At 47.7% G+C, this 23182-nt stretch overlaps 1 protein-coding gene across 2 annotated transcripts in view; it reads right to left on the bottom strand.

Annotated features, from left to right (window-relative positions):
- Positions 1 to 22715, bottom strand: part of FCHSD2 (FCH and double SH3 domains 2) — a 149495-nt gene extending 126780 nt beyond the window's left edge. The window contains exons 1-2 of one of the 2 annotated variants that reach the window (XM_062639140.1): positions 22442 to 22715; positions 19772 to 19869 (exon numbers count right to left, since the gene is read on the bottom strand). In XM_062639140.1, coding sequence (XP_062495124.1) covers positions 19772 to 19869; positions 22442 to 22462 — 119 coding nt within the window. In that variant the 5' untranslated portion in view covers positions 22463 to 22715. The remainder of the gene's footprint in view (positions 1 to 19771; positions 19870 to 22441) is intronic. The other variant, XM_062639141.1, reaches the window with a different exon arrangement.
- Between the last annotated feature and the right edge of the window lie 467 nt (positions 22716 to 23182).

Raw genomic sequence — 23182 nt, 5'->3', positions numbered from 1 at the left:
AGCTGCAGCAAAGAGACCCACCAGGGTGCTGGGGAACATCAACAAGGGCATCACCACAGGGATAAAGGTGTCACTGTCCCACTGTGCTCAGTGCTGGTAAGGCCACTCCTGGAATACTGGGTTCAGTTTGGGTCCTGCTGCACAGCAAAGTTGTGGATAGGCTGGAGAGGGTCCAGAGAAGGGACCACAAGGATGATCCAAGGACTGGGCAGCAGTGAGGAAAGGCTGAGAGAAATGGGACTGGAGAAGTCTCAGGGAGACCTGATCCCCATGTGCCCAGCCCTGTGATGCCCATATGTAAAACACACTCAGTGAAATTTATCCAATTAAAAGAAAACTATTAATATATATGCAAAATATTCTGTGTGACACTGCAAACCCACATGGAAACTGGAGTTTAAACAGAAGACATCTGTGGTTTGGATCAGCACAAGCTTCCAGTGAAACAAAAGCTTCTCCTTCACAAACCTCTCATAAATGACAAAGCAATTTTCTCCCAAATTTCACTTTTAAGCATATTTTTGAGCTCAGATTTTATACATCATTAAAAACACTGAGTCCACGCCACCTACAATAAACTACTTCTATTGTAAGCCATGAAGTATCTTTACCTGGTGCCTGAACAATGACCCTCCAGCAACGCATAGAGAAAACAATTCCAGACAACATAAACTCCCCATAAATCACAGCACTGAACAGTTTGGGATTAGGATGAGTTGCCACTAGCAACAGAGCCAAAAAGAATCAATTCTGTCACTACAGAGAGAGAACTCCTGTAACCTCAAACCTAGGCAATGTTTTCAGCTATTTGTCTCGGCAAAGTATGAGCAGTTGTGGATGTGAGCAGAGAAACATGACAACCTAACACAAAACAATGCTGAAACACGGGTTTTCCATTTAGGGGAATACAAAAAGGAATCAAAACCAGGAAGCTGCAGGGGACTGTGAATGTTTCATCAGCCCTTCTCAAACCAAAGGCATTCACTATTAAATATATCTTTATATCATTAGTCAATAGGAAGATTGGGTTTGAAGCTTAAGCGTATTTACAATGAGCACTAATCAGGTTTTGTTTTAAAATGGGAAACAAAGCAAAAACAGGCACAGGGTGCCCAGAGAAGCTGTGGCTGCCCCATCGCTGGCAGTGTTCAAGACCAGGCTGGAAACAGGGGCTTGGAGCAAGCTGCTCTAGTAGAAGGCGTCCCTGCCCATGGCAGGGGGTTGGAACTGGATGAGCTTAAGGTCCTTTCCTACCCAAACCAGTCTGGGACTCTGTGATTCTATGAGATACAACAATGGTACTTTTCCGTGGCTTATCCAAACCAGATGCAAAATATTCAAGGTATTTCCTATCTAGAAACACAGCAGCACATGGTAATTCACACAGTCTACCAGGACTATTTAGGAAAGAGGAATACAAGGAGTGTCTTTGATCCCCGTTTGCTTCTGAAGAAGCCAAGACACATTCCATCACTCACACAGCTTCTTAAATCCTGGAGCTAACAACACGATCTGAAGCAGGAAACAACCCCGGAGGTTTTCCCTCACTCATCTGTTGCATTTTAGGAATCTTGACAGTGTCACCCAGGTTTCACAGAATAACAGAATCCCAGACTGGTTTTGGTTGGAAAGGACCTTGAAGCTCATCCAGCTCCAAACCCCTGCCACAGGCAGGGACACCTTCCACTAGAGCAGCTTGCTCCAAGCCCCTGTGTCCAACCTGGCCTTGAACACTGCCAGGGATGGGGCAGCCACAGCTTCTCTGGGCACCCTGTGCCAGCGCCTCAGCACCCTCACAGGGAAGAGCTTCTGCCTAAGAGCTCAGCTCAGTCTCCCCTTGGGCAGGTTAAAGCCATTCCCCTTGGCCTGGCCCTACAGGCCCTTGGCCCAAGCCCCTCTCCAGCTTTCCTGCAGCCCCTTCAGGCACTGGAGCTGCTCTCAGGTCTCCCCTTCAGGAGCCTTCTCTTCTCCAGGCTGACCCAGCCCAGCTCTCTCAGCCTGGCTCCAGAGCAGAGCTGCTCCAGCCCTCGCAGCATCTCCATGGCCTCCTCTGGCCTCGCTCCAACAGCTCCACGTCCCTCTTGTGCTGCTGCCCCAGAGCTGGATCAGGGCTGCAGGGGGGGTCTCCCCTTCACACAGCAGAGAGGCAGGATCCCCTCCCTCAACACACCATTTACACCCCAATCACAGCACTCTGAGATCATCCCAACCCATTTGTACCTTCAGGAAAAGCTGTTGCTGGTTAAGGAACAGCTGCTGTCTGTTGCACATCTCTCCAGACACCACCATATGTCCAACAGGCAGTGGGAATGTGCCCACACCTCAGCCACTTCAGTGCAAAGTCTCCTAACTGTCCCAAAGCAGGTTTAAGCTGTTTAAGGATGGTTGTCACCCCACAAGCCAGGTGAAATAACCTATCTGCTTACCTAGAGTTTACTCAACACACAGGTCTGCTAACAGGGAAGCACATGCCTGCTCTCCATAGAGCTTTCTTTAAACAATACTGCTCACAGCTTTCCTCCAGAGGATATTTCTGTACCGTGCATGCAGGAATGGGATCCATCCATCACCTAGAACTGTGAAATGTACATGTTTTCCCATCACCATCTTCTAATTTCCCTGCCAGAATAACCCCGTGCTACATTATTATTAGGGGGTGTGGTCCACATACCATAGAAAACCAAGTGGTGCCACCACCAAAAACACCTGCTCCAAACAAGCCATGGAAAGCTTGCCCCATTCCCTGGTATTCAGCTCACATACGTTATCCACAGGACATACAGGACTAAGACAAAAAAACAGGGGAGACACTGAAAACAGAATTGAGCTTCCTGAATCTGGTGTCCTTCGAGATAGTGAGAAAAGGAGTGAAGGCTGCCCAGTTCTGTAGGTAGAGCATCAGCTGGGTGGAAAAAAGGAAGGAAAAGTACTCTGATATTCACCTATGCCTGCTGCTTGTCACTAGGGCACTGCCAGTCCTTGAAGTGTTTCTCGCCCAGTTCAGCTCATAGAATCCCAGAATGGTTTGGGTTTGAAGGGACTTTAAAGCTCATCCAGCTCCAACCCCTGCCACGGGCAGGGACCCCTTCCACTAGAGCAGCTTGCTCCAAGCCCCTGTGTCCAACCTGGCCTTGAACACTGCCAGGGATGGGGCAGCCACAGCTTCTCTCGGCACCCTGTGCCAGCGCCTCAGCACCCTCACAGGGAAGAGCTTGTGCCTTACATCCAACCTGAACTTCCCCTGTTTCAGTCTGAACCCATCACCCCTTGTCCTATCACTCCAGTCCCTGATGAAGAGTCCCTCCCCAGCATCCTTGTAGCCCCCTTCACACACTGGAAGCTGCTCTGAGGTCTCCACACAGCTTCTCTTCTCCAGGCTCAACAGCCCAAATGTTCTCAGCCTGGCTCCATACAGGAGCTGCTCCAGTCCCTGAGCATCCTCGTGGCCTCCTCTGGACTTGTTCCAACAGCTCCATGTCCTTCTTATGTTGAAGACACCAGAACTGCACACAGTGCTGCAAGTGGGGTCTCATAAGAGCAGATTTGAGGGGCAGGATCACCTCCTTCAACCTGTTCTGAAATGGTGGCATTCCTCTACCTCTATCCACTTCATCTGGAAAGGTTCTTCTCAGTACAACCAGTCATTTCCAGTTCTTCTTCTATCATTTCCTAGCCCAGGGAGAGAAAAGCCAGAGTCCCACACCATCCTTTTCCCAAAAAAGCAGCAATTTCATTCTACTGCCAACCAGCCTCCTGGAAAAGAGACTTCAAGGAGTAAGAGAAGTCTTTTCTTCTTGCCACCAGCTTCTCTTGGTCTTGCTCACTACCGGCAGTACCATCAGATGCTACTAACACCTTGGAACAGGAAACCCAACAGAGGATAATCTTTCCCAAGGGCAAACACAGCTCAGCTGCTTAAGTGGGAATTAAGAAGCAGTTTTTAATACAACTAAATTGGAAATTCACTTATGAAAACAGCACTTTTGGAGGGGGGAGCAGGAGTGTTGTATAGTAATATTTTCTGTTGTATATATTTTCTGAATGAAACTAAAAGCTATAGTAAAGTAGAACAGTTGCTGACACAGGCTGCCTCTGCCCTGGCAGTTCACTAGCACAGTGAGGTGAAGGTAAGGCAGAACATTTCTAACATCTACCCAGCTCTGCCAGCAAAACAGAGCCCAGCCCCATCCAGCCTAACACTGAACTGACCTGCTGAACCTAGAGGGAAAAGAGAACTCAAAATCATAGAATCCCAGACTGATTTGGGTTGGAAGGGACCTTAAAACTCCTCCAGCTCCAACCCCTGCCACAGGCAGGGACACCTTCCACTACAGCAGCTTGCTCCAAGCCCCTGTGCCCAACCTGCCCTTGAACACTGCCAGGGATGGGGCAGCCACAGCTTCTCTGGGCACCCTGGGCCAGCGCCTCAGCACCCCCACAGGGAACAGCTTCTGCCTAAGAGCTCAGCTCAGTCTCCCCTCGGGCAGGTTCAAGGCATTCCCCTCGGCCTGTCCCTACATCCCTTGTCCCAAGCCCCTCTCCAGCTTTCCTGCAGCCCCTTTAGGCACTGGAGCTGCTCTCAGGTCTCCCCTTCAGGAGCCTTCTCTTCTCCAGGCTCACCCAGCCCAGCTCTCTCAGCCTGGCTCCAGAGCAGAGCTGCTCCAGCCCTCGCAGCATCTCCATGGCCTCCTCTGGCCTCGCTCCAACAGCTCCACGTCCCTCTTGTGCTGCTGCCCCAGAGCTGGATCAGGGCTGCAGGGGGGGTCTCCCCTTGACGCAGCAGAGGGGCAGGGTCCCCCTGTTGACCTTTTCAACAGATAAATTTGTACAGCACAGAGGTGCATTTGCTCACTTGAGTGCAGTAAAGTATTTGGATGTGGCTGGATTCACAAGAACATTCCTCTGGCGGAAAAGATCTGGTCTCAGCTATTAACTGGATGGAGCACTGCACCTCCGCGGTGAAGGACTTGGCATTCATCAGCTTCAGCAAGTAGAGAACATCAAAGCACCCCTGCTAAGGGAAACGAACTTTCTGGGGAAGATCAAAGCCCAACGTGCTCCACAATCCTGGCCTGGGGTGTTTAAAAGACTACCCCAAACCCCAGAACAAAGACCACTGTCAACAGCCGCATTCCTCTGGCACACAGAGCTCTGCGGTAAGGGTGACTTGGCTGCAGGACACACAATACAAGTGGTCAGAAGTCCAAGTCCCCGCAGGAAATCAGGAATAACAACATCACCATCCTTGATGTCAAGTAAAAGAAACATATCTTCACTCCTACTTGCACTCAGGCACATTTGTAAAGGCAAAAAGGAAGAGAGCAATCTCTCACCGAAAGAAAAGGGAGGACAAATGGGAATCATGTGCAGAAGAAAGAATTAAAGAACCCTTTGATCAAGCTTCAGCCACACACTAGATGATGCTCAAGATCTATCTTTCCGTAGATTTTATACTATTTCTTGAGTGCCTACAGCCCAGTAGTGGCTACAGAGCAATAGAAAATAGAGGATTTAATCAACCTGCGTTAGAGATAGCGAAGCCACTTCACTCCTGCCACAGGTAGGTTAAACACCAACTTGAACCAGTCTTTGGATACTGGCCTCAAAATTCTGCAAGCTTACAGATGAAAGACTCATGTAATAACATGGATTATGTTCTCCTCCTCAGCAGAAAAGCCTGAGCTTCAAATCATAGGCTCATGGAATGGTTTGGGTTGGAAAGGACTTTGAAGATCAACCAGTCCCAACCCCTGCCATGGTCAGGAACACCTTCCACTAGAGCAGGCTGCTCCAAGCCCCTGTGTCCAACCTGGCCTTGAGCACTGCCAGGGATGGGGCAGCCACAGCTTCTCTGGGCACCCTGTGCCAGCGCCTCAGCACCCTCACAAGGAAGAGCTTCTGCCTTATCTCCAACCTGAACTTCCCCTGTTTCAGTTTGAACCCATCACCCCCTGTCCTATAGATACAGTCCCTGATGAAGAGCCGCTCTCCAGCAATCTCACACCCACACAAACATAAAAACACTATAGCAGATCTTGTATGGAAAATGTGAACACTTGTGCCCTGCACCTCTCACACAGTTCTGTGGACTAACAGCCTTGAAAAAAGGGCAAGAAGGAGAAGAGGAACTTCAAAAGCAGGATCTGTTTCAAGTTAGGTGTTACTAAGCAGCTATATTTACTTGTCCTTTTCTTTAGGCAGCTCAGATCTCACAGAGATAGAAACAATCACACAAAATCAATGAACATGAAAGAAAACTTTCTAAGAACCAAGCGCATTACAGCAAGGTGTAAAGCTGCTGCCATCAACACCCTTTCTCACAAGTGGCAACACAGCTGGAAAGGAGCAAAGTACAGACAGAGGTAAGACTGGCTAAAACCAGGCTGGGGAGACAGCACTGGTATGAAAAGCAGCTGCTGGAACTCAACACACCCTCATTCTGCTTATTGTTGCTTTTATAAAGGTTATGGTTAATTCACAACTCATAGAATCCCAGACTGGTTTGGGCTGGAAGGGACCTTAAAGCTCATCCAGTTCCAAACCCTGCCATGGGCAGGGACCCCTTCCACTGGAGCAGCTTGCTCCAAGCCCCTGTGTCCAACCTGGCCTTGAACACTGCCAGGGATGGGGCAGCCACAGCTTCTCTGGGCACCCTGTGCCAGCGCCTCAGCACCCTCACAGGGAAGAGCTTCTGCCTTATCTCCAACCTGAACTTCCCCTGTTTCAGTCTGAACCCATCACCCCCTGTCCTATCACTGCAGTCCTTGATGAAGAGTCCCTCCCCAGCATCCCTGTAGCCCCCTTCAGACACTGGAAGCTGCTCCGAGGTCTCCACGCAGCTTCTCTTCTCCAGGCTCAACAGCCCCAAGTCATTCCAGCACCTCTCCTCTGCCTCTGCCTGGTTTTAGGATGGACAAACTTTGATTTGACATAAAGCATGAACAGGAATTCGACATATGGTGATGTTTCAAGGTAGGAATTCTCAATTCCGAAAACAACTATTTCACTATGTTGTTAAAAGTCTGAAAAATATTTGGGCATTTGGGTCCATTTTATTTAATAAAACATTCAGGCCCTCATCACTGTCATTCTCAAGCTCTCAATTCCAACCACAGTTCTTCTGCTTTTCTACCCTTAGGAAGTAATTCCAAGTAATTCTTCAAATCTCCAGCCTTCCCAAATATTGCCAGGAATTCCTCACAAAATGCACAAATTAATTTCTTTTTATTCAAACATCTTTAAAAGCCCTTTTGATCTAAGACCAGCTTAGAGTATCATACCCTCAAGAAAAAATGTGGATTGTTTGGTTCTTTGCCTTCTCCCCTTTTATTCCTCTAAACATGCAAACAGAATACAGCGGAGGCCAAAACCTAACTCCTTTATGCTCAATATTGTATGGAGGTGAGCCTGGGCCTCTATTCTGCTCTCCTGAGCCCCCATCTGCAGCACTGTGTGCAGTTCTAGTGTCCTCAACATAAAAAGGACATGGAACTGTTGGAACAAATCCAGAGGAGGCCACGAAGATGATCAGGGGCTGGAGCAGCTCCTGTATGGAGCCAGGCTGAGAACACTGGGGCTGTTGAGCCTGGAGAAGAGAAGATGCGTGGAGACCTCAGAGCAGCTTCCAGTGTGTGAAAGGGGCTACAAGGATGCTGGGGAGGGACTCTTCATCAGGGACTGGAGTGATAGGACAAGGGGTGATGGGTTCAGACTGAAATAGGGGAAGTTCAGGTTGGATGTAAGGCAGAAGCTCTTCCTTGTGAGGGTGCTGAGGCACAGGGTGCCCAGAGAAGCTGTGGCTGCCCCATCTCTGGCAGTGTTCAAGGCCAGGTTGGACACAAGCACTTGGAGCAAGCTGCTCCAGTGGAAGGTGTCCCTGCCCATGGCAGGAGGTTGCAACTGGATGATCTTAAGGTCCTTTCTAACCCGAACCATTCCAAGATTCTACAATTCTAAATAATTCTATTTAGTGGCTTTACCACCATAAATCTTTAAAACCTCACGAATGACTGAGCTCTTCTCATCAAAGCAGACACTGACATGTTTTATCCCTCTCATTAACAGAGGTTGTTGGAGGAAGTACACAGGGACAGAGATGCGAGTGAATAACCTGCTTGGGGCCACTGGAGACGGGATTTGACCATGTTCTCACAAGCATGAAGAATGGAACACTTCAGGTAACTCAACAGACTGTGACAAGGGACATCTCTGAACATTAAGAACAAGATTCAAAACAGAATAGAATCTAGATGCTGACGAAAGGGAAAAACTACAATTCAATACATTAGGCTTTAGTTACTTTTCCTCTCATTCCTCAATTATTGATTGGAAAATCTGTTTATTTCAGACAGAAACACAACCACTTACAAACATGAATCCAATAAAAAGCCTTTAACTTAACAGGTTCTTATAATGTGCTCTGGAAAAAAGTTATTAAAGTTTTAAAGGCTGCAATAAAAAATACCCAAGCAGCAAAGCACCACGTTCAGCTATTACACACCACTTCTGTTTACCGCAAGTACTTGACTGGAATGACTATGGGTTGATTAGGTTTTGCCCTTTTTAAAATATATAAATGTAGAACCCCCTTTTTTTGCATTCTTTCCTAATGAAGTAAGTGCCTTAGAAGATTCAACAAGCTCACTGAGTTTAGAAGATAAACGTATACTGGTTTGGTTTGGAAGGAACCTTAAAGATCATCCAATTCCAACCCCTGCCACAGGCAGGGACCCCTTCCACTGGAGCAGCTTGCTCCAAGCCCCTGTGTCCAACCTGGCCTTGAGCACTGCCAGGGATGGGGCAGCCACAGCTTCTCTGGGCACCCTGTGCCAGCGCCTCAGCACCCTCACAGGGAAGAGCTTCTGCCTAAGAGCTCAGCTCAATCAGATGCACACGGATCATAAAATGAAAATCACCAACGGAAACAGAAGATAACAGCCAGGTTAAGAGTCTAGTGAGAGCAGGAGAAACTGATCCCAATGATCAACACAGTAACACAGGTCTCTGCATCTGCAGTCCAGATAACCACACTACACAGGCCTCTATAAATCCCACCTGAACCCCATTTTACCTCCGCCTCCCCTACGAAAAGTAGCTACATGAGCTGTGATCTGCTAATGTCCTTCCCCTCATTTGTGAGGACAAACATCCCACTCACCAGCACTGAAAAGGCACAAAGTTCTCAAGGTCTCCTGAGGGGAGATGAGACCGGCCATCCGTTGTTGACTGTGAAGCCAGACTTGACCTGAACTCAGAAAATTGGATATTAAAAGGAACTGTGCACAATGCACCATCAAAGGACTGGCCAAAAGGTCTCTAACATATATTGTGTTTCTGAAGATACCTTTTGTAAGAGCAAACAGTGACAGGCCAAAGGGAATGGCTTTAACCTGCCCGAGGGGAGACTGAGCTGAGCTCTTAGGCAGAAGCTCTTCCCTGGGAGGGTGCTGAGGCACTGGCACAGGGTGCCCAGAGAAGCTGTGGCTGCCCCATCCCTGGCAGTGTTCAAGGCCAGGTTGGACACAGGGGCTTGGAGCAAGCTGCTCTAGTGGAAGGTGGCCCTGCCCATGGCAGGGGGTTAGAACTGATGAGCTTTAAGGTCCCTTCCAACCCAATCCACTCTGGGAATTCTGATTCTCTATGAGGTTCAAGTGACCTTTATGAGATGCAAAATACACACAGGTCTCAATTATAACATTAAAGTAAAAATATGAAAACCACTTATTACAACAACAACCATCATACTCTCCAAGTCACATCATCTTCTATGAAGAACAGCATCTTCTTTCATATTATTATGCCTTAGAAACACCAGCCTGTGACACCCCTCACATGAGGGACCACAGACAAGTTTTTACTTCCTGATTTAACTCCAGTTCTGTGGCACAAACATCAGCATTGCCAACACTCAGTGTTCACAACGTGCCAGAGGGTATTTTCAGCGTGGCATAAATGGAACTTGTTCTGAGCCAGCTTGACACACGGTCAAAAACACTTCAGTGAAGCCAGGTCTGGTGGTGTAATACTGTCTCCTGCTATTCACCACACCCTCCTTGCAGAGGCAAGAGCCGAAAATCTGTGCCCGCAAGACAGAATGTAATGGACCATGAACCAGACTAAAACAGAATCAGCTTCACTAGCAGAGGAACAGAGACTCATAAAACACCAGACTGGTTTGGGTTGGAAGGGACCTTAAAGCTCATCAAGCTCAAACCCCAAGCTCTAACCACCTTCCATAGAGCAGCTTGCTCCAAGCCCCTGGGTCCAACCTGGCCTTGAACACTGCCAGGGATGGGGCAGCCACAGCTTCTCTGGGCACCCTGTGCCAGCACCTCAGCACCCTCACAGGGAAGAGCTTCTGCCTAAGAGCTCAGCTCAGTCTCCCCTCGGGCAGGTTCAAGCCATTCCCCTTGGCCTGGCCCTACAGGCCCTTGTCCCAAGCCCCTCTCCAGCTTTCCTGCAGCCCCTTCAGGCACTGGAGCTGCTCTCAGGTCTCCCCTTCAGGAGCCTTCTCTTCTCCAGGCTGCCCCAGCCCAGCTCTCTCAGCCTGGCTCCAGAGCAGAGCTGCTCCAGCCCTCGCAGCAGCTCCATGGCCTCCTCTGGCCTCGCTCCAACAGCTCCACGTCCCTCTTGTGCTGCTGCCCCAGAGCTGGATCAGGACTGCAGGGGGGGTCTCCCCTTCACACAGCAGAGGGGCAGGATCCCCTCCCTGAGTTGCTGCTCATACTCTGGGGGTGCAGCCCAGCAAGCAGGGGGGTTCTGGGCTCAAGTGCACACTGAAGCCAGGTCATGGGGAACTCCATGTTCACCTGTGAATGTCTAAACCTCCAGAGGAAAGACAAGGCTGGCATGCAGGGGAGGGGGAGAAACATCTTCTGTCCTGAAGCCAGATGAAAAAGGCAGAGTGCCCTCTATCAATAGCCTCCCTGTCCCAAGCCACCACAGGTACTGCTTGCAATACTTTGTGTAGGTTACACTGAAAATGCTGACAGCACCGTCTGCAGAAGATGCTAAAAGCACTACTGGCAAAGGATGCAAAACCTGCAAACTAAACCCTTTTCCTATCAAACAAGATGAACCATCCAACACAGCACCATGGGAAGTTAAGCCAGGCTACACTAATTGTGTCTGGAATGATAACAATTCTCCTCCTCTTCCCAATACAGCTTATCATGACATTTGTGATATGTCCTGAAGATCTTCAATTCCCCTGACATATGGGGTTTTGGAAGTAAGAGTATGAGATTATAAATACTTAGAGCCTCCAAGGGAACTCCTTTCCTACAGGATCAGGCTCGGGTTTGATCAAGCAGATCAAAGGAAAAGCTTTTTGTTCCTTTAAAATAAGCCTGTGCCATGTGTTCTGATATCCAAACCTCATTTGATTGGCTGTCAGCTACACCCAGCAATTGTCACCATAAAGATCTGTAACAAAGGCAACTTTATAGGACTGCATTCCAACTGCTGGTTTTCCAAAGCTCTGCCAAGTAACACTGTGGTGAAAAATGATACTTAGCTCCAGGAAAGGCCATACTCAGATAGTCATAGAATCAGACAAGAGTTTGGGTTGAAGGGACCTTTAAAGCTCCTCCATTCCCAACTCCCTGCTACAGGCAGGGACACCTTCCACTAGAGCAGCTTGCTCCAAGCCCCTGTGTCCACCCTGGCCTTGAACACTGCCAGGGATGGGGCAGCCACAGCTTCTCTGGGCACCCTGTGCCAGCACCTCAGCACCCTCACAGGGAAGAGCTTCTGCCTAAGAGCTCAGCTCAGTCTCCCCTCGGGCAGGTTAAAGCCATTCCCCTTGGCCTGGCCCTACAGGCCCTTGTCCCAAGCCCCTCTCCAGCTTTCCTGCAGCCCCTTTAGGCACTGGAGCTGCTCTCAGGTCTCCCCTTCAGGAGCCTTCTCTTCTCCAGGCTCACCCAGCCCAGCTCTCTCAGCCTGGCTCCAGAGCAGAGCTGCTCCAGCCCTCGCAGCAGCTCCGTGGCCTCCTCTGGCCTCGCTCCAGCAGCTCCACGTCCCTCTTGTGTTTGGGGCCCCAGAGCTGGACACAGGACTCAGAAAACAGAATCAGAAACAAATAAAACCCCACACAGCTCTCTGCAGCTAAAGAATTGATTCTTAAAAAGGGAGCAGAGGCAAGACTGAAAAATGCAACTTTTGGCAAAGCAAGTGCGTGTTGTACCTCAAACCAGAATCCTCCTTTTCCTGTCTTCCACGACAAATGCACACCACAGCACAGTGCTCACAGCTAATGCAAGAAGCCTGAATTCTCCTGAAAGCTCTTAAAAAAAAAAACACAAGCCCTTAAAGAAATCAGACTTCCATGGCATGTGCTGGAATTGCTTTAATAAACAAAAGCTCATTCAAATGCAACCTTGAAGCTAAAATGGAGAGAAGAAATTCCGTTTCTTTCTGATGTGAGAAATGGTTTGTTGGAGGGTTTTTACACTATTAAAAAACCTCAGAACAATCATCTTTTGACGATTTCCCCTTCATCAGTTCACCCGACACTGTAAAGCTACTTGGAAAGAGTGAAACAAAAGCTGTATTGCGTTTTATGTGTCAGAGATAAAACAAATACTGAAGGAGTGTGGCCCATTTCTCAATGTCACTGTGCCAAGACAGGCCTGAAGCATTACACTGGGGCTGTGTTTATACTGAAACCTGGGTTTTTCTGCTCAAAACTTGGACTTCCACACCCAGTAGCAACAGTTTTTTTAGGTACATTCCAAGCTTCCCTCAAACAGTTCCAGTCAAAACATCCCCAGATTTTAATTCCATCAAGAATGTGAGCATCTCATTAAAGCGCTGCCTAATTATAGGTAACGTGCCCAGACCACAGAGCCTGTGGTAGCTTTATATGGAATATTATTCAGAGTAACACCACTGAGTTCTCTCCAAAGTTCTGAGATTTATACATATTTAGTGTTCTAGCAAAGAGTTATGCTCTCTGCTCAGCTACTGAACTGAGCTTTGCAAGAGGGATAAATAAGGAACTTACAATACTCACTAGAAGCGAGAAAGAACAAGCCAAGAGGGAAGAAACAGCACCAATTCCTAAGAAAATGGAAAGCTTTAAAGTAAGAAATTAAGCTTTTAGATCCACTGGTTGTACAAAGACATCCTCTTCAAGCCTGACTCAAACAACACTGTACATAAGTTTCCATGAGTCTCCCTAATTCTGTTTTCCACTTTGGCAGGTTGAAGGTTTCAGAAGCTGGAAGCACAGAAAAATCCCTCTGCTCCTGTTGAAATAAAGCCACCAACACCAGAGGCAAGCACTGCATCTGTGAATGGACTGAATGACCTTGAAGGAAAAAGGAACTGTGGTGATGAAGGACAAGCTTCTGAGCAGTATAAAGGATAACAGAGGCTGCGGCTGCCCCATCCCTCTCAGTGTTTAAGGCCTCGTTGGACCAGGCTTGGAGCAACCTGGTCTCATGAAAAATAGGGCCCTGTCAGATACCAGCCTGAGGCAAACAGGCTCTGGAGCATAGTACAGGGTTCAAGAACATCCAAACAAACTGCATTCCCTGCAACTGGAGGAAGAACAGGAAGAAAGGGAAACTCCTCACCACCACTTTGCCTCAGGGCAGGAAAAGTAAAGCTTTCTCTTCAATTTTCAGCACCCTAATATATACGGCTATATATGTATCTAAAGAAATGCTCTTCTACAGTTTTCTTTCCCAGTTACTGATCCTCCTGCAGCACTATCCATACTGTGATGAGACTATTCCCTAACGCAATTACCTGTTAAGTGATCTGTGTTGTAGCTGCTCTATTAGATTTGCTGTATTTAAAACTGGAACTGCAGTTAGTTTCTACTTCAGTAGCTTGACTCACAGCCAGCGTCGCTGTAAACCTTATCACGAACCTACCAACATCATCAGCGAGGTTACAGAAGCACAGCTGAATTCCAGCAGAGAGTACAAAGTTTATTCATACCAAAAGCTTACTATTAAGTGGAGCGTAACTCAATGCATAAAATGACATGTTAAAACTAGCAGCAACCAGCTATTTGCAGATATATATTCATTCATACTTCTTTTTCCTTATCTGTACTGTTCATTCAGGCTTGTTATGACAAGAATGAGACACCAAGTTAGAGACCTTGAAGAAGTACTTTGTCCTCATCCTGAACACAAACACAAATCCCCAGTAAGTTCCTTGTTCCTTCACACACACACTTCACATCTATCCTGCTATGTCTAAGCTGAGCAGAGGGAAGTGACAGCCCAGCTGACAAGGAAACAGCATCTGAGATCAGAGAGGGCTCAGACTGTTAAGGAAGACCCAAGAAGTTTTCCCCACTTAGGAAGTAAACTGAGGCTTAACAGCCCTAGCAGGCAGAAGTGGTACTGCTGAAAGTGATACACAAAAGCACCTTGGAAACAGCGGTGATGCCCAAGAATTAAAGTTCACAAAGAAGAACTGGATCAAGGAAGGATCAGGGAAGAGATTAAGTATCTGGGAAGAAAAACAAAAAGACAAGTTGACTAATCAGCAGGAGGATGCAATCATCAGAGGATGGAAGACAGAAAACACACGCTGTGCAGAGACTGGATGGAACAGCCCTGAGAAGGACTTGAGGTGTTGGGTGAGGAGAAGCTCCCCATGACCCAGCTTCAGGGTGCACTTGAGCCCAGAACCCCCCCGTGTGCTGGGCTGCACCCCCAGAGTGTGAGCAGCAGCTCAGGGAGGGGATCCTGCCCCTCTGCTGTGTGAAGGGGAGACCCCCCCCTGCAGCCCTGATCCAGCTCTGGGGCAGCAGCACAAGAGCGACGTGGAGCTGTTGGAGAGAGGCCAGTGGAGACCACAGAGATGTTCTGATGCATCCAGATCATTAGCACACAAAGGTGAGGAGCTTACAGGAATTCTGGCAATTCCTTTTCCACTCTGAATTTTGTTGAATGTTGAAAAGTTAAATTCAGGACCCACCAAATGCAAGGACTGTACTGCTAATCCATCTCAGCCAGAAATCACAGAATCTTCTTATCTATTTTCAACACACTACGCAGTCAACAGACTTAAAATAATGAAGCAAAATAGATCAACTCATCCAGACAGCAAAAAATAGCCAAGACTCAAATAAAGAGGCCTTTATAGCTCTGTAGTTCCCAAAGCAGCAGCAGGAATTGGGAGCAGGAGGCTGGGGTTACACAGTGACTTCAATGCTACTGTACAACATTGCTTTCCCTCTCCTTCCTCACGTACTCTTCCTCGTACCCCTCACGGTAGCAGCAGCACTTGTGCAGCCACACAGGAAGCTGGAACAGATTTATCCAAAGAATACCCTTTTTGGACAGAAAAGTCAGGAAAGGTTTGACTTCAGGTGGGTGAGCTCCCTTAATCCACATGGCTCACCCATCCTTGTGCTGCTACAGGGAGACAGGAGAAACACTTGGCAAGCAGAGCTGCCCCTTCAGCAGCAATCCAGGCTTCAGAACAGATTAAACTACACACTCACTCTCTCTGGCAAAACATGAAAGCAAGCAAGCTTTTAAAAAGCCATTTTCACAGACTCACAGACTGGTTTGGGTTGAAGGAACCTTAAAGCTCATCCAGCTCCAACCCCTGCCACGGGCAGGGACCCCTTCCTCTAGAGCAGCTTGCTCCAAGCCCCTGTGTCCAACCTGGCCTTGAACACTGCCAAGGATGGGGCACCCACAGTTTCTCTGGGCACCCTGTGCCAGCGCCTCAGCACCCTCCCAGGGAAGAGCTTCTGCCTAAAATCTAATCTAAATCTAGCAAAAACTGTAAAGGCACACGAAACAGACCTTGAGATACCCTTCAAGGTAAAGCAACTACCACCTAGCAAGTTTCTAAAGTCCACAGCATATAATAGATAAAAATACATTACAGAAATACCAAATTGAATTAAAATAGGGATTATACAGCCTTAAAATATGGACTATCTGCTTTACACTTTTGCAGACACATGCACACACCCAAAAGGAAAGCATGCCAATGTCCCAGCAAACCATGGGCAACTTCAGACTACTATGTGTGACTTATTTGCTACCACCATACAAAGCAAACTTTAAAACCAAAAGAAAACCTATGAAAAATGCCAACACCTCTGTTAAATTCAGCTATTCAGAACACAGTTTGCCCCTGGAAAAGAAATATACTGAAAAAACTTGCTGGCTAAAAGCAGGCAGGTGTGGAGAGTGAAGCAGTAACTTCTAGACATAGAGAAACCTGGAAGGATTTCTGGTTGACAGCAACAAAACCTACATTTACCTTTTGGGGGGAAAAACCTCCTTTTGCAGCACAGTTGCAGAAAGACAACCTTGTTATAGCAATGCCAGCACATATCTACCACATGAAAGGGGATTGGAGCTTCAGTGAGCTCCAGAAGATAAACATATGTCATGCCTAAAACAGAGCCAGTGAGCCTACAAGCATCCTGAATCACTTGTTCCACAAATTCCCCAGTCACTAAGTCTGAAGCAATGTAACACCAAAAGCCAAATCGAGATCCTAAAGACAGAGATGTATTTTTAAACTGATCTGCTAACACATTTCAAAACACATTTTGTATTATAGTCTTGTCAAGTCATGAAAAGATAATTCAGCGTTACTGCTACTGAGCTTCCACAAAGAAGAGAAACACAACGGAGTTTGTTAAGACTGCAATGGGTATTTTTCTTGTTAAATAGATACTGTGTTGTGTCAAAAGTTGTTCAACTCCCACTAAAGCTTTCCACTCAACCAGCACACAGTTGTGTCAAGTCCCAGGTATGCTTTCCACAAGCAAAGTATGTTGCCTTTTCTTCCCAGCCTCCAGGACCTACATCATAGAATCACAGACTGGTTTGGTTTGGAAAAGACATTAAGATCATCTAGTTCCAAACCCCTGCCATGGGCAGGGACACCTCACCCTAGAACATGTTGCTGCAGGCTATGTTCAACCTGGCCTTGAATACTGCCAGGCATTTACCACAGGTTCTTTGGGAAACCTGTGCCAGTGCCTCAGCATCCTCACAGTAAAGAACTTCTTCCTTGTATCCAACCTAAATCTCCCGTTTCAGTCTGAACCCATCACCCCTTGTCCTATCACTCCAGTCCCTGATGAAGAGTCCATCTCCAGCATCCTTGTAGCCCCCTTCAGATACTGGAACCTGCTCTGAGGTCTCCATGAAGCTTCTCCTCTCCAGGCTGAACAGCCCCAACCTTCTCAGCCTGTCAAATCTACACCCCTGCATACAAAACACTGCATTATCATTCAAAAAGATGACATATTTTAAATAAACAGGGTGGTTTTGGTTATGTGCAGCCCTCAAGGCTATGAAATATCTGCAAAGGGGCTGGAGAAAAGGTAGTTACACCTATAAAGATGAGCCTTCTATGATAAGCCACAACCCTGACCAAGAAGAATCCTGTTTGGAATAAACAGTAGTTGAGTCTTCATCCTCTCCAAATGACATAGTTTAAGCCTTCAAACCACAAACATTTAAAGCAGTGCTCAGTTTTGCATAAAGATATCAAAGCTACTGGAATGGCAAGTATGCTTATGATGTGGGGGGCTGCCAAAAATCATCTGTTAATACACTACATAATGGCTGTGTTCTTCTAGAATTCATAAGAGAACTTTCTGATCTTTGCCTTGTGTCCTTTCTTTTTAGCTGTATACAAAACTGAACTCAAATGATAGAAAAAATGTAATTAAGAGTTTTAAATCCCATACAAACCATATGGTTTAAAGGTTGTCTGTGTGATTTGAATGCTTGCATTTATATGCTAATAAATACAGAAAGTGTTTTAATTATTTACCACTTTTAAACGTGAATTTTAAATGCATTCTTAATCACTAGCTTGCAAGCCACGCATTCAGACTTCCCTGTTGCCACTGCGACAGTTGAGTTTGTAGAATTCCGAACAGTACAACTCAAAGAGTATAAAGTCCAACTCCTGCAGTGCCCAAAAGCTCCAACAGTGTTATGAAAGGACCCAAACTCTCCCAAGCCTTGATAAATAAACAGTTTTCAGTTAGAATTTAATACTTTGGGATAACAGCAGGGTGCTTTCCACAAAAATCATTCTCTGTTCCAGAGACAAAAAGATCCTGTGTGTGGTTCCAGGGAGCATTGCTTTCTGGAACATTCCGGAATCACGGTGGCTGCATATTCTGAATACAGTCATAAACACACCAGTAATGGGATGATGAGGTTGACACCCAACGTCTCACACGAGTGTCACACACCAGCCAGCGCAGCATCAACACCACCAAGTCCTCAAAGCCCAGCTCCCCCTTCCCAGCAAGATGCAATTTAAAGGGCTCTGCATCACAAAGCAAGTTTGCATTAATTTTAAGCAAAAATTCTCTTGTTCTCTCTTATTCTGTTATCTGATGTTTGAATAAATCATTGACGCAACAGAGCTGTCCTATCCTATCACATCATTCCATGTTTAAGGAATGTTTAATCTGTAAATCCAGGCAGCGATTCTGCAAAGGCAGATTGCTTGCAGCAAGACTGCTGGTCAGACTATGCACATTTAGTGACTGTGGTAGTGAATTAAATATATTAACCCAGTTTCTTAATCCATAACATCCAAATTTATAAACTAACTGTAGAAAAACCAAATTACATGAAAGAAAACTATTTTTCAGCTGGCATTTTCACATGTTTTCCTGGCTTTGTAACCACAGGCCAATAATGCCTGTGACATCTTTCAGCAGAGCACAGACTGAAGTGATTATATGCGCCTGAAAAATAGGAAATGCCAATAAAACCTGGACTAGAACAGCAGTACCTGATCTGGATGTTCTAAAAATATGTTTCCATCCAGGGGGAAAAGAATTCCTTGGCTCAGTCTGTTACTTATTACTCAGCATTTGGTAGTTAAACACTGCACAGCCACTCATTTGAATCGAAGGAAATGAATGCTGTGATCTTGCCCAGACAAAAAAGTGTCTCAACACCCACAGAAGAAAAACAGGGGAGAGAAGGTTCAAGCCTCCACAGTGTGATTTATGAAGAGAGCACACTGGGAGAGCGAGACAAACAGCCCAGCAGCTGTCAAAGGCAACACATTTGCATTTTATATACAAATATAGAGCAAGGCATCTTGTTTAAATAAGTAATGGGTGGACTATACACTGCCAGACAGAGCAGGATGGCACAGAACTTACTGCTGAATACTCGACAGAAGAGCCATCCTAGAAATTGATTCTCCAAATGGAATGATTAAGCTTCCGTATAAAGCAATAACCCAACCACTGTGTTTTCCTAAAAGCAAACTTTTAACTTCAAAAGGAGCAATCACATCAGGTAAAATGAAGACTAAAACCCCCACAATTATGTCCTGTTTCCCTACTGATCTTCACCTGGGCAGAGTTTTAAATTCTACATGGAAATACCTGAGTTTCTTATGGTAAAAAATAGAATCTATTTAAAGGTGTTTTTTAAAAGGAGACATAAATCATGAGTGGGTTTAAGATATTTGCATCATTTTAGCAGCCTCTTACAACTGGTAAATCAAAATCTGGGTCCATTTTACACTGCTGAAAAGACCAATGCTTTCTGCATGCTGTTTGTGACAGGGGCTTTTTTTCTACCATTTCCCCCATTGAAGAGGAGAAAAAAATGGTTTGCATTGTGTTAGCTCCAGTTATAATTTCCAGCTGTGTCAAAACTTTAACAGCCTAAAAGCAGGAAATCCAAAGAGGAAATTCCATCGTCAGTTCCTGGAGTTTTGTAACTCCAATGTTTTTCTAAAAACTGGACCTTAAAGGAATTTTTGGTAGCATTTGCTGTAACCTTACCTGATATCTTCAAGTAGCTCACATTCTGCCTGGTGCTTGGCCTGAAGTTTTGTCATCTGCTCAACCTGAATGTTTTTTAGCTCCTGTGTAACTTTCACCTACAAAACAAACCACAGACCACATATATTTGCTGGAGAGTTTAAATGATTTCAACAAGAAAAAGACACAGTTTGTGTCCTCCACCTATTCTGAAATAGCACATTTCAAACACGGAGTTAAGAGTGCAGTTTAACATTCAAAAAGGCTGATTTCAAGAAGTGCTGTCACCCCAGCAGGCTTACACTGCACACAGCAAGAACCTCATGCTTAGGGCCCAACCATGACCAAAAGGTGCAATTTTATTCCAAAACCTTGAAGCTTGTGTGCATTAGAAAGAGTTTTGCCCACCAAAACCAGGAAAAACAGGCCATGGGGGGTGAAATTACATTATAATATACATATTTAGCACTTCAGTGCAAGTCAGGCCCATTTTGAAATGTACTGAACTGTCCTACACTTGCTATCATTTAAAGAGAGCTTAAACACCAAGTTGGATTTTGGTTGCGCATCACATCAAAAGAGCCTTTCTAAAAGGCTTCAGAAGGTCAACCTTTTGTTTTTCGTATTGGTGTCATTTCCCTTTGAACCTTGTGATCACAAAGCTAAGATTTCAGTACTTTGGGAACCAACCTGATAACTGGCAGCACCATTGGCACAGGTACAGGGAATGACTGGATTCTGGAAGGGAATCTGGGGCTTGTTTTGCTGTTGGTTTTATAGAACAAGAGGTCTTGGCATTTAAGCCCTCTAGTTATCACAGGGAATCCATATATCGGCCTAAAAAATGACCTGAAGACATTATGCATTCAGGAGGGCAGAAATGCCAGTTACTGTAGTGCAGGAAGAGGTGAAGAATTCACAGAGGAAGAAGATACAAAATTCCCTCTTTTTCAGTAGCAGGGCAAAAAGCCCTTAGATCTCATCAACCAGCGAAAGCCTCCTCAATTTTAACACTGAAAACAAGCCCCAGCAACCAGCACCCTTCAGCCAACATTATCTAAAGACACATTTTTCACATGATACCAAAATAGTTAAAAATCACATGTATGTGACTTCAATCAGAAAAAAAAAAGGCTATTTTTAACATGAACTTTCAGCATTTGGGGGTTTTATCTGTATATGAAAAAGAAAACCCTACTCCAAATAAATAAACCCACACAAGATGACCCATGTAATGGAAATAATCTCGAGTAATATAGGCAAAGAATGCCACACATGGAGAATAAATAAGCCACCAAATGCAAACTGAAATAGAAATGAGAACTGGTTCAACCAAAGCAGAGTCCACCCGCAAAACAAGAGGTCGAGAGGAAGGAACGAGCCAGGGAGAGATGCTCCCTGCAGTGACTGCCAGGGCTACTGGAGATGACAAGGGATTTCTGTCTATGCTTCCTCCCTTCCCAAGCTCTCCCAGTCACTATTATACGGGTCTCCACCCGGCAAACCCCTGCAATGTCTTCACCAAGAAACCTCCGTCTCACATCCGAGATCTCAAACAACCCCATCGAGCTACAACAAATCAGGCTGCGAATGCTTACAGCCCTTATCAGGCAGCAGAGAATATCTAACACACACCAAGCTCAAAGCCACAGAACTCCCTTCCACGGCGCCTGTAAAAGAGCAGCTTCTCCATCCTGTGACCTGCTCCTCCGGCTGCAGCTCTCCCTTTCTCCCCACACCACTGCATAACTAACCACTAAATCTCCATGGATCAGCACTTGCACACAGCTCAAGACCCCACTACGGCTCAAGTCGCCCAGAGAACAACCTGCACACAGAGAAGCCGCACCAGCAACAGTCTTTATTCCAAATCTACATTTCTTCTTACACCCCTTCCCACAGCAGCCCCCCATAAAGCAAAGCACCCTGTATTCTCATGGACACAAAAAAGCCTCACCCCCCCTCCCCGGTGCATCTGCAGGTTGTTCCCATCACACCGATGTTGCCCATTTCTGGTCGCTCCTGAGCCATGCCGGGATACCCTGCATCCTTGCATCAACTCCAGACGTGACCTTCTCCGCCAAGCCAACCGACCCACCGCCGCCGGCAGCAATGCACCGTAGCACCCCAACACAGCTGAGCCCCCAGAACACAGCCCATAGCACCCCACAGTCTCCTGACCACCCCTGCAGTCATTGCCCCCCTTCCAGCCCTGCCCAGCCATTTCTCGCCTCCATCTGGAGCACCACCACCGGGTATCGGGGGTACCCCAAAACCCACGAGCCAACCATTGCCCACCCCTTTCCTCACCAGCCTTCCCCATACCCACAGAGCTCCCCTCCATACCAAACCCCCCTTCCCTTTTCTAACCCCCCCCCCCCAAAGCCCCACAACCCCCAGTTCACCCCCCTTGTCCCTCCTAACACTTGTTTTCCCTCACCCGACCTCCCTCCATGCTCCACCATAGCACAGCCCAACCTGCGGCCCCCCCTCCCCACCGGCGCCCTCAAACCCCCTCATCCCCCCTCCCCTTACACCCCCAGAACCCCCCCACTCTGCCCTAAACACATCCTATCGCTACCAGCACCCCCAAATCAGCCTCCAGCCCCATTTACCCCCCCCAAATACACACACATAGAGCCCTCAACACACACAGAGCCCCCCCCCCCCCCGGCCCGGGAGGGCCCTCACCTTCCTCGGCGGCGGCTGCATGGTGCTGCGCTGGGTCTCCACATCAATTCCCTCCCCCCGGCAGCAGGATGCGGCCCCCGCTGCAGGAGGAGGAGAAGGAGGAGAAGGAGGAGCGGGCAGCGATCGTCTCCCTCCCGGTGCAGGGCGAGTCCCGGTCGGGGAGGGAAAAGGGGAGGGAATGTCGGGGGGGGGGGGGGGGGGGGGGAAGGCCGCCTCTTCCTCACGGGCAGCGACCGAGCAGCGTCCCGAGTCCCGGCCCTCGGGAGCGGGGAGGGAAAGGAGGCGGCAGCGGGAAGGCGGGGACGAGAAGGGGGAGAAGGAGGAGAAGGAGGAGAAGGAGGAGAAGGAGGAGAAGGAGCAGAAGGAGCGCGGCTCGGGAGCGCCCCGCTGAGGGGACGCGCGCCCGCCTAAGGCGAGGCCTCCGGAGGCGGGAGCGGCCACCACAGAGCGGGGCGGGGGGGGGGGGGAACGCCCCCTGCAGGCTCCGCTGCTGCCGCTGGAGGGCGCCCGTGGGCAGAGCGGGAGGCGGCGGGGGGGAGGAGGAGAGGGCGCGGGGTGAGGGGAGCGCAAGGGGGTGCAGGGGGTGTAAGGGGGGTGCAGGGGGTACACAAGGGGGTGCACAAGGGGGTGTGCAAGGGGGTGCACGGGGGTGTAAGGGGGGTGCACAAGGGGGAGCACAAGGGGGTGCAGGGGGTGTAAGGGGGGTGCAGGGGGTGCACAAGGGGGTGCGCACGGGGGTGC

The sequence above is a fragment of the Pezoporus occidentalis genome, unplaced genomic scaffold (genome assembly GCF_034315485.1).
Source record: "Pezoporus occidentalis ecotype Australia unplaced genomic scaffold, CSIRO_AGI_Poc_V1 ctg6, whole genome shotgun sequence".
Lineage (NCBI taxonomy): Eukaryota > Metazoa > Chordata > Aves > Psittaciformes > Psittacidae > Pezoporus > Pezoporus occidentalis.
The sequence above is the reverse complement of the archived record's forward strand: the minus strand, read 5'-3'. Positions and strand labels throughout refer to the sequence as shown.